At 41.1% G+C, this 15,786-nt stretch overlaps 1 protein-coding gene across 1 annotated transcript; it reads right to left on the minus strand.

Annotated features, from left to right (window-relative positions):
* Positions 1–2,224: 2,224 nt before the first annotated feature.
* Positions 2,225–8,488, minus strand: BMP10 (bone morphogenetic protein 10; the record flags this gene model as incomplete). The annotated part of the gene is made up of 2 exons (XM_079791614.1): positions 2,225–3,165; positions 8,155–8,488. The coding sequence occupies 2 exons, from the start codon at positions 8,486–8,488 to the stop codon at positions 2,225–2,227; spliced, it is 1,275 nt and encodes a 424-aa protein (XP_079647740.1).
* Between the last annotated feature and the right edge of the window lie 7,298 nt (positions 8,489–15,786).

Consider the following 15,786-nt stretch of genomic DNA (forward strand, 5'->3'; position numbering starts at 1 on the left):
TAAGAAGTACCGTAGAGTACATGAGTATAAAGTGTGTACCATGGGTGTAAAAGATGTACCACATCCCACTGAGGGGTCTAAGTGTGGCTATCCACAGCCAGTTACATACACCACACACACACACACACACACACACACACACACACACACACACACACACGTACCATTGTATATGGAGGTTATTCCATAAATGAATGGATCTGAATTGCATGACCATCTCAAATTGTCACTCACTGTATACTCACTGATAGTCAGAATACCACTTTTTTAGGCCAATGAATCCCATAAGATCTTCCCTCTATTTGCTCTCAGAATCTATGCATCTGGATGTACAGAGCTGAGGTCCAAATTGGGCAAAAGGTCTTTCAAAATCACTTCCCTTACCTCTATTTTCTAGTGCAATATGAGTTTATAACCCCAAGAGTTTTGTGAAAGGGAGGCTGATGGTTTCCTAGGTTATAAAACATGCCAGACTTCTTAGGAAAGCATTCAATGGGGTGAGTGGGGACAACGTACTAGAAATCACATTCCTGATTCTAGCTTGAACCATCTGTGTCATCCGCCCGGAGGTGTCAGAACAGCTTGAGAACTGCACTACTCTGGTTCCTCCTGCACAAAGCCCATGATCCCTCATGGGAGTGGGGAGGGTTAGAGCACAGCCAGAGTCTCAGTGTCCTTCCAACTGGCCAACTGCTGGCAGAACCAGCAGACCATTGCTGTCAGGAACACTTCCCAGTCCTTAGTCCTGGCCAGTTCCCAAATGGGAACACTGCAGAATGGGAAGGCTATAAGGGTTCTATCATGGGCAAACCTGATTTCAAAATTCAGGCTTAGCTTTCAGTCATTTGCTTGTATGTCTATTTATTAATTCATTTACGTAGGTGAATTCATTTGTACTCTCATTTTCTTTTCCTTATTCTTAAATATTCTTCATGAAAAAAAAACATTCATAAAGGATATTGTTAAAAGCAAATGAAATTAAATGTCAGGGAGGAAACTAGAAATTAGAGCACTAACTCCACTCATCCTGAAAGAAATGCTTTCCGGTGTCCCTCCAGGTCACATTGGAGCAATGAAGGCCAGTGAAAACAAGGGGCAGAAGAATGGGAGAAAGACATGAGGCTCTGGGGCAAAGAAGAAAGAGGGAAGAAAGAAAGGTGGACGAAACAAACACAGAGGTGCAGAGACAAGGGAGAAATATTAAGAATTGAAGAAAAATGTTAAGAAGTGAAGAGGCCAACAGACAGATCCCTTCTGTTTTTCCCCCTCTTGTTCTTTGAAAATTTTATTTTGTCCAAAAGATTTAATTCTCTGATTAGAATGGCTTATAATTTTACAGACACATCCTAGGATAACATCTAGATCCTTTTTCTCTCATCCCCTATGTGCCCTCTCCCACCTCCTCTACCTTCTGTAGCAATAAAGGCCAACATCGGCCTTGCTCTCCTATTATCTCAGAAACAGATGTCACCCTGAAACCCCACTTTTTCCTTTCTTGACCAGGCACTGCTCCCTAGAGCACATGGGTGCCACGATGGGTTTATTATTTGCTAGTGCACCTTAAGGCCACTACCTCTTGAACCCATTTGGTTTCTGCATCAAATAACCCCTCTCCTCACACATACAACATCCTTTACTAGGCCCTGCTGCTCTGAGTGATGGCAGAACACTCAACTGATGAAAGCCCCGCCTACATTCCCAATAATGTTTAGGAAATGTAATATTTCCTAGGATGGTTAAATCCCTGGTGTAAATTATCTTGACATAACTCCTACTCAGAGAAGAGGTGACTGAGAGCATACCATTGGCTTTTAATATATACACATTTGATTGAGTTTTGCATGTGTATGAGTCTAATCTACCTCTATAGAACCAATAGAGTTTTATAAGCTTATATGTACACATATACATTCACATAAATCTATCTTTTGACACTATATTTCTGCTTAGGGATTGTTGTTTTCAAATTGACATAGAAGACAAATAGCATGGTCTTGCCATTTGCTGTTGGAGGTGGCATTGTCAGAAAATGGCAAGTCCAGAGAAACACAGATCAGAAGGAATGAGACTGTATAACAAAATAAGCATTTCTTACAACAAACCAACCTGTCCATTTCCCTAAGTAAACCTCTATGATCTGTACACCCTTATTAAATAATCTTATTAAATAGGAACATAAAATATACACATATACAGTTATTAAATAAGCAACACAAATCCTCTTCTATCTGCAGCCACACTCAGAAACAGCCATGCCTTCATATTTAAACTTGTAAGTGACAACGCCTTTGTCTAAATAGAGGATGGAGATGGGCTCCAGCTTGGTTGGCACACAGCAGGCTTTGGAAGCCTTCTGGGAATTCTTGAGGTGGACCAAGGCCTGGATAATCGCATGTTTTGTGGGTGTGAGATGCTCTGCCAGGGGGTAGTTGCAAACACCACGGCACTCGTAGGCTTCATATCCAGGCGGGGCGATGATCCAAGAGTCCCAGCCAATCTCCTTGAAGTCGATGTAGAGCGGGGTCCTCTTGCAGTAGTTTCCTTTGGCATTCCTTCTGATGCGGGCAGTGGAGTCATAGATGATGTTTGACCTCATCTGCAGCAGAGCCTCTTCCCCGGGACCACTGGAATAACCATCCAGGCCCTGGTTGTCCAGATCCAGAAGTTGCTCATGGGTGATCATGTCACTCAGTTCCTCTTTCTGTTCCTTCTCACTGCTTTGGTCATCAGAAAACACGACAATCAAAGGGACATGCTTATTCTGGGCGCCGGTGTCTATTTCCAGTTGTCCCCTGCCAGTGTCCTCGGTTTCGTCGTGTCTGCTCTCAATGTGGACTTCCAGCTGGTGGGTGGATGAACCTGACTTTTGCCAACGTCTGATGGCACTGGTGACGTCGAAAGTCTCCCACTCACTGTTGGTTCCATAAATCTCCTCTGACACCAAGACCAACATGTTTCTTTCACCCTCATTGTCCTCTGTGCTCTCAAGTACTTCAAAAATGGTAATTTTTCGGTCCACTCCATCATATATCATGCGATCTCTTTGCACCAGTGTGTACAACCTAAGTTCAGCCATGATGACCTCTTCGTGGTGGGGGATGGACACATTGAAGAGGAGAGGGTATTTTCTGAGCCCATTAAAACTGGCTGGTTGGGAAAACAACTCTAAAAAAGAAGACAAAAGTGGCATTTGCAGTATGTCACAGAGAAAAACAGACACTTGTTTATGTCATAAGAGGGCTTTTCTATGAAGGAAATTTGATACAGAGAGAATAAGGGGATATAAATGAAAACAAACACAATGTTAGCATTCTCTGACACAGAGAACACTGAAATGTCAATGGTAGAATGTTAGAATGAATTAAGCTGCCAAGACTAAACTGGAAAATGGCAGCCTAATGAATTTTGGAAAACTCACCCAGCCTTGCTTGCTAGCTTGTCAGCCACAGAATTATAGCACTGAGAGGACCTTGGAGATGGTGTGGGAAAACCCCCAATTTTTCAAACCAGTGAAGAGCTAGCAAATGGAACATGTGATGGTTGGTCTTTTCTTTAAAAAAAAAAAAAAAGCTTATTGATTGATTTTGAGAGATAGAGAGAGACTTCAATTTGTGTTCCATTTATTTATGTATTTATTGGTGGGCTCTTGTATGTGCCCTGACCAGGGATTAAACCCTCAACCTTGGTGTCTCAGGACCATGCTCTACCCCACCAGGGCAATTGGTCTTTTCCTGACACTTTTCAGAGGGCCTCGTGGTTTGTCATATTTGCATTTGTAAATGGGTGGAGATCCCCACATAGTTGGTTGAGCACTGTTCTTCCTAAAGACCTCCACCTAGACCAGGGGTTGGTAAACTATATTCTATGGGTCATCAGTCTTGGAAATAAAGGTTTATTGGAACACAGCCTCACCCATTCCTTCTGTATTGTCTCTGATGATGATTGCACTACAATGGCACAGCTAAATAGTCCCAAGAGAGAAAAATCCTATATAATAAAAGCCTAATATGCTAAGTGTCCAGTTGTCTGGTCAGCTGTTCAACCAATCAAAGCGTAATATGCTAATGATATGCTAAGGCCACTCAACCACTGGCTATGATGTGCACTGACCACCAGGGGAAGATGCTCCAACCGGTAGGTTAGCTTGCTGGTGGGGTCTGGTCAATTGGGACTGAGTGAGACGGGCCAGACACACCCTGGAACACTCCTGTGGTTCCTCCCTAGCTGGCCAACCTCCCATATCCCTCCTGGCTCCAATCATGCACCAGTGGGGTCCCTTGGCCTGGCCTGCACTCTCTCATAATCCAGGACCCCTTAGGGGATGTTAGAGAGCTGGTTTTGGCCCGATCTCACAGGCCAGGCCAAGGTATCCCACTGGTGCATGAATTTGTGCACTGGGCCTCTAGCGTTTTAGAAAACCTAGAATATATACTATTTGTATGGCCCTTGATAGGAAAATGTTTGCTGATCTCTGTTCTAGACACCAAAGCCTGACAAGGTCAAGAAGATAGCTATATACCAGGAGGGTCACAGAAGTTGATTTGGAGTATGCAGTCCTTGACAAGAAGAAATAGGGGAAATGAACCTTGGGGATAAATTGGTTGACTTAGTTTTATACCCTTAGCACCTGGCGTGGAGTTTGGCACATACAAATCATTCAAGAATATTTATAAAATAACATTTTAAAGGTCCTTTCATCTTAGAAACGCACTTCCAAATATCATCATGTTGACTTTCTAAGAATTTTATAGGATTTCAAAGCTCCTGTACTTTTGACCCAGGTAATACATGTCTAAAAGGAATTCCTGAGGGCATTTGTCATCAACCAAAGGGTTCCATGACACTGAAGATGATAAGCACCACCAACTGATAAATTGATCTGATTATTTTATACTTTCAACCTCTTTTAGACTTTTCTTAAGCAACAGCATTTATGAAATGAGAGGTTTGAGGTGATATGTGGATTTTTTCTAATTACAATAATAAAAGTGTATAATTATTTCACATGATTTGCAGCTTCCTCTAGATTCGACTAAAATCATCTCATATACTGCCAGTAGAAAATATTGGTCAATGGAATGCATTTCAACTTTCTAGCATGACTCTCAAAACAGCTATAACCAGTCTTAACCTCTTGATCCAGTCTTTACTCCCATTCATCCTCTCCAGTGCATGAAACATTGTAATTGTTTCATTGATCTTTGTTGAAAGATGAAATAAGTTGTAAACCCTGTTTAAAATAGACTGATATCTTCATCACTTGTGAAAACACTCTTTTGCTTTACTGTATGTTTCACCTTGGGGTAAGTTCTTCAAAGCCCTATCCCCTCATTTCCAATGACCTAGCTGTGACTCCTCCCTGTGGGACCTTCCCTTCCTTAACCTCCCATCTGGACATTCACTCCCTTCTAAGTCACTTGAGTACTTAGTCTCTATCACTCCTTTTTCCTTTGCCATGTACATCCTTGTATTTCTGTTGTCTTCCCATGAATGAATCTTCCCAACTAGACTGTTATCATGCTGGCAAGTACCACATCCTAAACTCCTTTCTATGCCTTCAATCTGCCAGATTACCTTTGAGGCAGCACTTTAAACATATTGATTAATTGATGATTCCAAGCATCAGACCAAATTGATTTATAAGTGTAACATATGTCCTTAATACATCAAGTAGCTTGGGAGTTGTCCACTCCTTATAAGAATGGAGGAGACAGCTTACCTTGGGCAGGGAACATGCGAAGATCAAAAATAGGGGAGTAGACTGGTTGCTTGACCCAAGAGAAAAGCAGAATAAAAGCTCACTCTAGTAAGAGGAAAGGATTATAAGGGAACACTGGGAAACTTGGTGGTCATGAATATGTTCACTATCATGATTGTAGTGATGGTTTCAATGGCTGTTTACATATGTCAAAGCCTATCAAATTATACACTATAAATAAGTGCAGTTTATTGTATGTCAATTATCTATAATAATAAAAGCATAATATGCTAATTAGACCGGATGTCCTTCTGGACATCCTTCCTTTCGAACAAAGCTGCAGTGAGCGGGGGCCGAGGCAGAAGCAGCAGAGGCCCCCTGGCCGAGGAAGTGGAGGCGGGCAGGGGCCAGGGCCAAGGCCCTTGCACGAATTTCGTGCATCGGGCCTCTAGTACTTCAATAAAGCTGTTTAAAAATAAATTCACTGTGCATTTGCAAATATAGTAGGTAATATGTGGAGGAGTTACATTTCTAAGCAAATTTTATGTGCCAGGTGCTCTGTAAACATTGTTTTATTTAGCTCTTACAAAGTCCTTCCAATGCAGGTATTGCTGCTCTGTGCATTTTACACCAGAAGAAATTGCGCCTCAGAGCAGAGAACTGACTTCCCCCAGATGACAAGATGAAGTCAGAGCTTTGATAGGAATATTGGTCATGCTTTTTCCACCTTCGAGGTGGCAATTGTTTCCCCTTGATTAGTTAGATTTGGAGGGATTGGGGGATTTGTTTTGTTTTGTTTTGTTGGTCTTTGTCTCCTGAAAGCTGCACTGAGCAGACCCAAAGAGTCAAAGAGAGACAATAGCAGCCAGCAGGGCGAGCCCAGTGCAGCATTCCTGTCCTGGGAACTTAGTATTCCCACCCACAGACTGGCGGAGCTGCAGGCGGCTGAGTTGTCCATGGAGTGAGGACCCAAACCTTGCTGATGAGAAACTCTGTAATTTTGCTTTCTGACCTGGATCATCCACTTCCTCCACGGGAGAAGTGAAAGCTGAAAAACCCCAATTTCCCTGGAGGATGGGAGCGGCTCTGAGCTAGGCACCGAGGGTTCAGCGCACAGAAATACTAGGAAGGAAGGACTCCCATGGAAGAAGACTGTTCATTTGCAATTCAGACTCACCTCCAAAGGAATCTGTAATTTCAGCTTTGCCATTTCCATTATGTTACTAAATACCATATCCAATATGTTACTAAATATTATAAAATTTGGTCTGTCAACTAAATTTTTAAGGCAAATAGTATCTCCAGGACTAAGCAATACCTAATCAACATTTTCTGTAATGCCTAGAATTTAGGGAATTCATCAGGAATAACTAATGTTTCTTCAACACTTCATAGGAAATGGAATGTTTCTTATTCAGAACCTCTTTTGAATCACTCAATTGTATTGTATCCCCAATATACAGATGAGGAAATTGAGGTTCAGAGAAATTGAACTCATTATCCACAACTACTAAATCAACCTGTTCTCAAAATTCCAAATCCTGAGCTATTTCCTTGACACCACCTTTCTCCTTTTAAGACAGTCTGGCCAAAATCCATCTACACCCTATTTTTCACCTGGCTAATGTCTATAAAAGCGTAATTAGTAAATATTAAAGAATTAGTTTCTTTGGACCCACAGTTTTTACCATAGATATTAGATTTTTGGAGGAGCCAACTAACACCATAATAAACAAAGGACTAACTTCCTAGGTCATTAGATTTAGTTACTGAATGAAGATCTGGGAGGAGAAAACACATCTTTCCACTGATATGTAAAGCTTGTGCCTCACTCTCCATAAAGGTACAGATAGAAGCTGGATCACTAACTGGTCCGTGCACACTTCCTAGAAACTGTAAACAGTGTTTCAAGGATATACATGTCACATCAAATGCAACAAAACTATAGGAAGACTCTCTAAAATAGAAATTTCCATCCTGTTTGAGCATCTTTTAAATAAGGCCACAAAAGGGAAACTGGTCCAAAGCTTGAGTGAAACACAAATCACAACTTTCTGGTTTTTGTCTATTTTCAATCAAAATAGAGGTTGACACATTTTGTAATCAATCAAAAGCCAAGTGGAAATGGAGGCCTATCTGAAAAGTGACCAACAGCGGTACAGTAGTAGGCCAACATTAACTTTTTGTATTACTTGCAAAAATTAAAAAAAATTTCAAGATCCCATTATAAGGTCAAAATAGTAGACACTTTATAACTTTGAATTAAAAGACATTCTTTAGGACCTTTCAATACCATTTGGAAAATAAGCATTAAAATGATATAGGCCATATGTGTATTGTTTTGTATGTCTGTATGTCTGTATTCACCCTTATTCGCTCTAACATGCATTAGAAATTTACTTATCACTTCTTGAAAAAGATCCAAGCCAAATGTCATCGATAAAATGTAAACTTACCTTCATTTTTGAAACTCCTGATGATGTTGGCAGATGGCATGGAGGTGCGGTCCGTGGCAAATTTGTTGTAGAGTTCCAACATGTACTCTGGTGGGTCAACCTTGGCTGAATCTTGCATAGGGATGTCAGACAGGTTCAATGTCTTGAGAAACTCGTTCTTCATGCTCTGCAGCAGTGTGTCAAAGTCAACACCATCTTGCTCTGAGAAGACATCATCGAAGAGGGGCATGTCTTCTTCCAGAGGCGACTGCTCCAGGCTCATGATGGGGCTCCCAGAGGCAGAGTGAGCCGCTAGGCAGAGGAGAGCGCACAGCTGCAGGGCCAGGGAATCCATGACTCTGCTCAAGCCCCCAGGCCAACCCAGGAAGGTTTAGCTCCCCTGGGCTCTAAGTGGCAGTTTTATCTCACTGAGCGTAAATGTCTCGTGTCACTGGAGACAAGTTTGGAAACTCTTCCTCTCTCTCCCTCCCCCTACCATTCGTCCGCTTCCCCCAAAAGTCAGGTTGCAGTAATTGGATAACAAAATACCCTATAGGGGCCTAGCCTTTCTTATCTCACTAGTGTAAACTTGTGCACCAGATTTTGTTTCTATCTTGCAATCCCTTTTTCTTTTAATGAGCATTTTGTAAACATTTCCACATTCTGACACTGGCTGAGAGATAGGACAATTTTCTCCTTGCAAAGGCTCTGCTTCCCTTCCTTTCAATTCACTTCCTTTTGGCAGGAATGCCTAAATTCTGCTTTTAAGCGGTTCAGTTTCACACATGCATATAACAAATATTAAGAATCAACACAATACACATCGATGGCGGTATCTATTAATTCGAGTAATGGGGCTTCCATCTTCACATAAACATTTTTGAAGAAAGACCAAATATCCAAAATCTTCAAGTTAAATGAATAGATATAAGTGAGTTAATATACACTTTAGAGTCAATGGTCTTTTTTTGTACAGATTTGATCTGGCTAAAATGGCTTTGAAAAATAAGGAGAGTGCTTCATTATAAAAGGAACCAAAATGTATTAGGTGCTTTCCTACAAACAGGCATTGTTCTAAGTGCTTTACATATCACCTAATGTGCTCCCCGTAATAACCCAATTATTATCCCCATCATACATATAGGTCACCACAGTTCAAGAGCTTGCCAGAGGTCGCAAAGCTACAAACTCTTAGAGCCAGGACTTGAACCCAGGCAGTTGAACTCTTGTAAAAAAAAAAAAAAAAGAAGACAATCTAACTTTTGAATCAGTGTCCCCTTAAACTGGGGCATGAGCAGCGATGCTGAAAGGCTAACTATCTCCAGCCCAGCTCTTCCTCAGGGAGTCAATAGTCAGGAAGCAGGCAACAATTTGCAAGTCCTTCGCCCATGCAATGAATTATTAAGAACACCAAAATCCCTGACAAATCTACCTTGATGGCTCAATCAAAATGATCATCAAGTGGCTCTAGTAAAAGCTTGATGCATAACATTATTAGGCAAATGACAAATGACAAATGCCTTGGTCCGAAAAACCATGGTGGCATTGACTGGAAAGACAAAGCAAGTTCATCTCACTTTCCAACCCCAATTAGTGGTAGTAGCAGCACTGGGGTGGGTGGGTGGGGCTTTTACCACTGAGGCAGCTGGACTGGTGGTGTCTCCCTGGCTTGCTCAGTGCACTCATTCCCTGTGTGATGATTCAGGCGCCCTGACTGTGCTTCGAGGGCTGTGTCTAGATATTGGGTACACTGAACTACTCTTAGGTTCTGAGTTAAATTTTCCCGCATTTACCTCAATAGGTTAGCTACAGTATCTTCACCTTTTACTTCCTCGATGCTCCCAAGGTTAATAATCATCTTTTGATTTTTTCTCCTCTCCTAAAATGCAAAATTTTACAGCATTTAAAAAAAATACCTTAAAAAAGAACAGACTTTTAAAGAAAAAAACTTCTCCTCAAAATTGTCCATTTGTTTAGTAATTGTTGATTTTGCTTCATTGCTCCATTTCAGTTGGAACTTCTGCTCCTACATTAAAAAGATGACCATAGACTGAAAATAGATTACACCCTGACCAGGTCCACCAGTGAGTGATCCGGGGGCTGGACCGCATCCTGTGGGTGGTTCGTTTTAACATGAGTTTTCTGACAGCATGCCAGCAGGGCTCCTGTATCATATCCTACATCAAAACAAGCCCGTTTATCTTCACACACACAGATGTCAACGCACACTCCAGATCTCTGAACGGCAGGCATGTGCGTGTAACTGCCACAGGACAGCAGAGTAAGTGGCGGCACTTATAACCCGGCTGCACCGTTTCAAAGGTCAGGAGGAGAGACGGGCATCCCACCTTGCAGAGTTCTAGTTCTTTCCATTCTCAGGGGTAAGATGTGCAACTGAGCTATCACCGGCCACCTTGTACTCCGTGCCAGAGTGACTATGGGGCTTAATATTAGGACCAGTTTCCAAATCATAAATGTTTATATTTGGGGCTGATCGAAGGATAGAACAGGAAAATGTCTATAACCACATCTCAATGCCTATGGCTTCATTAACTGCAATGTCCTTAAGCCCCACACCTCTGCGGGGGTAGATGAGGAGGGAGATGGGGTTTCATACAAGGAGGAAGGGGATATAACCTTCTTCCCTCTTCTAGGCCTGGGATAGCTTATAACTTAACTGCAGAATCTCATTATCCCTATGATTTTCTGTAGAAGCTTTCCCTGATGATTCTAAACGGTTCAAAAAGCTCCCCATTCCTTCCCCTACCTTGATTTTTCTGAACACCATGTATTACTTTGCAGTGATCTCATTATTTTGGATCCTACTACACTTCCCAGTCTCGAAGATTTAAGGCTAGTTTCAATAACTGTACAAATTTGAAGGATCTAAGACTGAATTTCATTGGCCTCTCAAAGGGATCTTGTGGTCCAGACAAGGTGCGACCCCTGGACTATCCCTCTGTGAACGCTGATGCTTCCTGTAAGTAAAGCACAGACCCTGGATAAGTGTTACTGATAAAGTTCTCCTGACTGACAAGAGGTCAATGAAGTCAGGAGGTTTCTGAACATGCATGACTCCAGGTTCTTGGAACCCTCCACCTTGGACTCCACTTTGGAAGCATTACACTACTCTTGCTACCTACTCAGAAATGTTCAGGCCTTTGGGGTATACCTTCTCAAACCAAGTGTGATAAAAATATTTAGCAAGCTATATACCAGGCTCCAGTCAATCAGAACAGATCCTACTTGTAGTGCCAGAGCAGGACCCCAGAGGCCCCACGCTTCCCTCTTGAGCTTTGGATCCTGAGGAGATGGGATGCTGGGGGATGGGCTCAGGCAGCAGCTAGTTACCACTTGTATGGAAATATTTGAATAGTTTAGCACTACACAGTACTGTTGTACTATGTATTACAGGGGACTATAAGTTCAGCCTAAAATTCCCAAGCCGGAGCTCTGTAAGCTATGGGCATTAGAATTTGCAAATTCAATATAAGGACAGATGGTCTGCACTGATTTATTCCCTTGACTGCTATCTGGATGTCCTCTCATTCTTCAGTCCAGATTTTTCCCACTGTACCCAGACCTAGGAAACCATGAGAGCGGGGGGAGGGCTTTGTCCCTAGGATGGGTCAGGGAGCTCTGCCCTTTTCTGATACCATCTACCCCATCACCTCCTTCAAGGGTTAGAAGTTGCCTTGGCAGTGGCATTTCTCATCAACTCCAGATTCCAGAGTCTACATTTCAGTAGGAGAAATGTTTCCTTGTCTCCAGTTACCCCTCAGCCTTTAGGTTGCTGCTTACCCAAGGCTTAGCAGTCGGCCATAAGGTTCCCACACAGCCACACACAGAGGCCATGTCAACTCAACTCAAAACTCTTTCAATGGTGTGCTTTAAATATTCCTAAGCTTTCTCCTTCAATAACCTTCCATGTAATCCCTTTAATGTCCCAGAGGGCCTTTAATGTGAATTACCATCAATAATCAAGTTAGCAATAAAAAAAATTGAGGTTTTGTAAGACTATTTAATTCAACAAGATTTCTTGTGTGTACATACTCTCAGTCAGGTACTGTTCAAAAACAAAACCTGAAGAAAATAGACCAAACTGTTGACCTTGTGAAATTTACTTTCCAGTTGGAGGGAGAGAGATAATAAATATACAAATAAAATAAGTACAGTGGAAAGAACAGGCCCAAGTAAGAGAATAGGAAGTGCCAAGGGGATGGTTTGCTATTTCACTGTCAAGGCCAAAGAAGGCCTTTCTGGTGGAGGCTGGGGAGGTACCTGGGGGCTCATGCAGGAAGAGCATTGCAGGCAGAGAGAACAACCTGTGTGAAGCCTCTAAAATGACAGCCTGCTTGTAAGGCTTAAGCATCAGCCAGGTCAGAATGGTTATAGAACATCCAGAAAAGGGGAGAGTTACAGGAAATGAGGTCCAAGAGTAAGTTAGGGCTGGGCCAATTCGAATGTGATGGATCTTTTTTTAATCATACTACATAAGTATGATTAAAAAAATACACAACTTCGCCTCTTGTTGTTGTTTTTTCACTGAACATTCCATCTTAAGGGTGTTTCATGTTGCCATATAATCTTCACAGCCATTAATCATTGTAATTGCCTAATTCCATTGAGTGGATGCCCCATAACCTTGTAAGAGGATTTTTTAAGTAGTAAAGAAAAACCTAACAATTCTATTGAAATGTAAAGACATTGGATTTTTACATTTGAAATACGAGTGACAACATATTGTAAGATTGAGAACATAATATATTTGCTTACTTGAAATGTGGATAGGAGGGAGAAAAAAAGCAGAGTGTTAAATAACATTTATTCTCTGTAAAATGCCATTAGCCTCAGAAATAAGTGGAAACTAATAGTCTGTGCCACGTTACTTTTTGTCTGGATTGAGGAAATAGGTTACTAACCGGGTCCCCTGCCTCTGCTCCCACCTCCTAACAGTCAATTCTCAACATGGCAGCCAGATGCTGATATGATATTAGATCATCACTCAGAGAAAAAGACAAAGTCTTGCAAAATCCCTGGGATTCCTATCTCTCTGATGTCATCGACACATCAACTCCACTCCAGCCCCATGGCCTCCTTACTCCACTTTGGGCCTTTGCTTCAACTGCTCTCTCTGCCTGAAACAATCTTTCACTGATAATTCACATGGTCAGTCTCAGCTTCTTCAAGTCTTGGCTCAGAATTAACCTCCTCAATGAAACCTGCCCTGTGACCACCCTATTTAAAATGGCAATCCATCAGGCAATCCTGAACCTACCTACCCTGCTGTAGCATTTGCTCATCACTTTCCAGCATAAGATAGAATTTATTAATATGGCACGTTCCTTGCTTTATGTTCATCTCTCTCTGCCATTCCCCTCACTCCCCAACTAGAATATGTGTTCCTTGATAGCAAGAATCTTTGTTTTGTTCATTGATATAGCCTAAGTGCCTAGAGATCGGCACATAGTAGTTAATAAACAGTCTTTGAAGGAATATATGATTGCAAACAACTAAATATTTTCATCTTTAGATGACTTATAGTAATACCATAAAAGCATAAGTGTCACTTAAAATAAATATCCATTATCAAAGTATGCAGGCATTTCTTTGAGACCCTCTATATGTATTTATTTCTTTGAGACCCACTACATAGATTATATACCACCTTACACTATTCATCTAAAGATTTGCAAAGAATTAATTTAACATTCTTCTAAAATTTAATTATGCAATGTGCCATAGACACAAAATGTTTATATAAAGTATATAAAAGTATTTTAAGGCAATAATAAAACAAACACAACTGTATACTTACCACCCAGTTGTAAATGTAGAAAAGACTAATACCTTTAAAACCTCCAATATAACCCTTTCCAGTTCGTCTCCTTTTCCCCAACAGAGGTAGCTACTAGACAATTTTCTGCTAATCAGCCTGGTACATTTTTATGATTTTACTACATATGAACAGATCCCTAAGAATACACAGTTTAATTTGCATATTTATTGATTTCAGAGAGGCAGAGAGAGGGAAAGATAGAAACATCAATGATAAGAGAGAATCATGGATTGGCTGCCTCCTGCATGTCCCACACTGGGGATCAAGCCCACAACCCAGGCATATGGCCTGACCAGGAATTGAACCATGACCTCCTGGTTCATAGGTCAGTGCTCAACCACAGAGCCACGCTGGCCAGGCCAGTTTTGCCTATTTTTATATATAAATGAAACCATGCTCTATGTTTTCTAGTTTTTTTGCACTCAGCAGAATGTGTTTTGATGCACACATGTTGATGCATGTAGCTGTAGTTCATTGATTTTTACTATTGCATAGTTATTTGTTTTAGAAATATATAAAGATTTATTGCTTTCATTACACTGTTGATAGACATTTGGATTATTTCTTTTCCCTTATTATATACAGTGTGTTATCAATAATCTTATTGACAAATTGTTTTCCTAAATGATTTTCCCAATTCACTTCCTCCCAGCGGGAGTTTTTTACTGTTTCACTTCCTTGCCAATACCTGTTTTGGTTGACTTTAGGGACTCTAATTGAGGCTGGGATTCTCTTTCTTCTACTGCTGTACCCATTCATTCCTGGGATCTGCAGCACAGCATGAGGCAGTTTTCTGGACAAAAGAATAATTAAGGGCTCAATATGTAAAAACAATTTTGAACCTTTATCTTGGTCATATAAAGAACCTTGGGGAAGTCCTGGGAGCAGAACTCCTTTCATCCTAAGAACTAGTGCCTCATATGCTATCTCCAACCCTAGAAGATAACAAGTAGATAAATTATTATCCTATCCCACCCTAACCCATTTGGCTCAGTGGATAGAGCGTTGGCCTGCGGACTCAAGGGTCCCAGGTTCGATTTTGGTCAAGGGCATGTACCTTGGTTGCGGGCACATCCCCAGTAGGGAGTGTGCAGGAAGCAGATGAATCAATGTTTCTCTCTCATCGATGTTTCTAACTCTCTATCCCTGTCCCTTCTTCTCTGTAAAATATCAATAAAATATATTTTAAAAATTATTATCCTATTTCCCTTTGCTAAAAAAAATGTGGGAGGATAAAGACAACCCACATTTAGAAAAAATATGTAAACTGATATTACTATAAAATTCCAAAGTAGCAATATAGTATTATTATTAGCTTTAGAATAGTGAGTTTCCACATTACATTTTAAATGGAGATTGTTACACGTAACCTCCTTTGAGAAACACATTTGTTCATAGAGACAAGAAGCTTTAAACGTTGCAGAAGATTACATTATCTGTATCTAAAATAACATTTTCATAGTTTTTGAAATCTAACAAAAATTTTGTTGGCTTTCCCTTCTTAAGTAGTAAATGCTAAAAATGAAAATGCCCACTGACCTAGGATATCCTAGGAGTGGAATGGATTGTCCATCAACATGCTCTTAGAATCACTCGAGGTGTTTGACAGCTGTGCTAAGCAACCGTACCGAGTGCAAAGACAAAGATGTAAACCCAGCCAGGGCGCTTTGCCACCACACTGCGATAAGTCAAGCCCTTTAACACCAGAGACTGGCTAAGGGTTTATTCCACACTCTCAGCAAGATAAGCTGCCATTCATGCCTCACAAGACACTCAGATCTGGAAAGCAGTTCAGAGGAAAAACTCAGAGACAT

The sequence above is a fragment of the Cnephaeus nilssonii genome (genome assembly GCF_951640355.1).
Source record: "Cnephaeus nilssonii genome assembly, chromosome: 15".
Classification (NCBI taxonomy): domain Eukaryota; kingdom Metazoa; phylum Chordata; class Mammalia; order Chiroptera; family Vespertilionidae; genus Cnephaeus; species Cnephaeus nilssonii.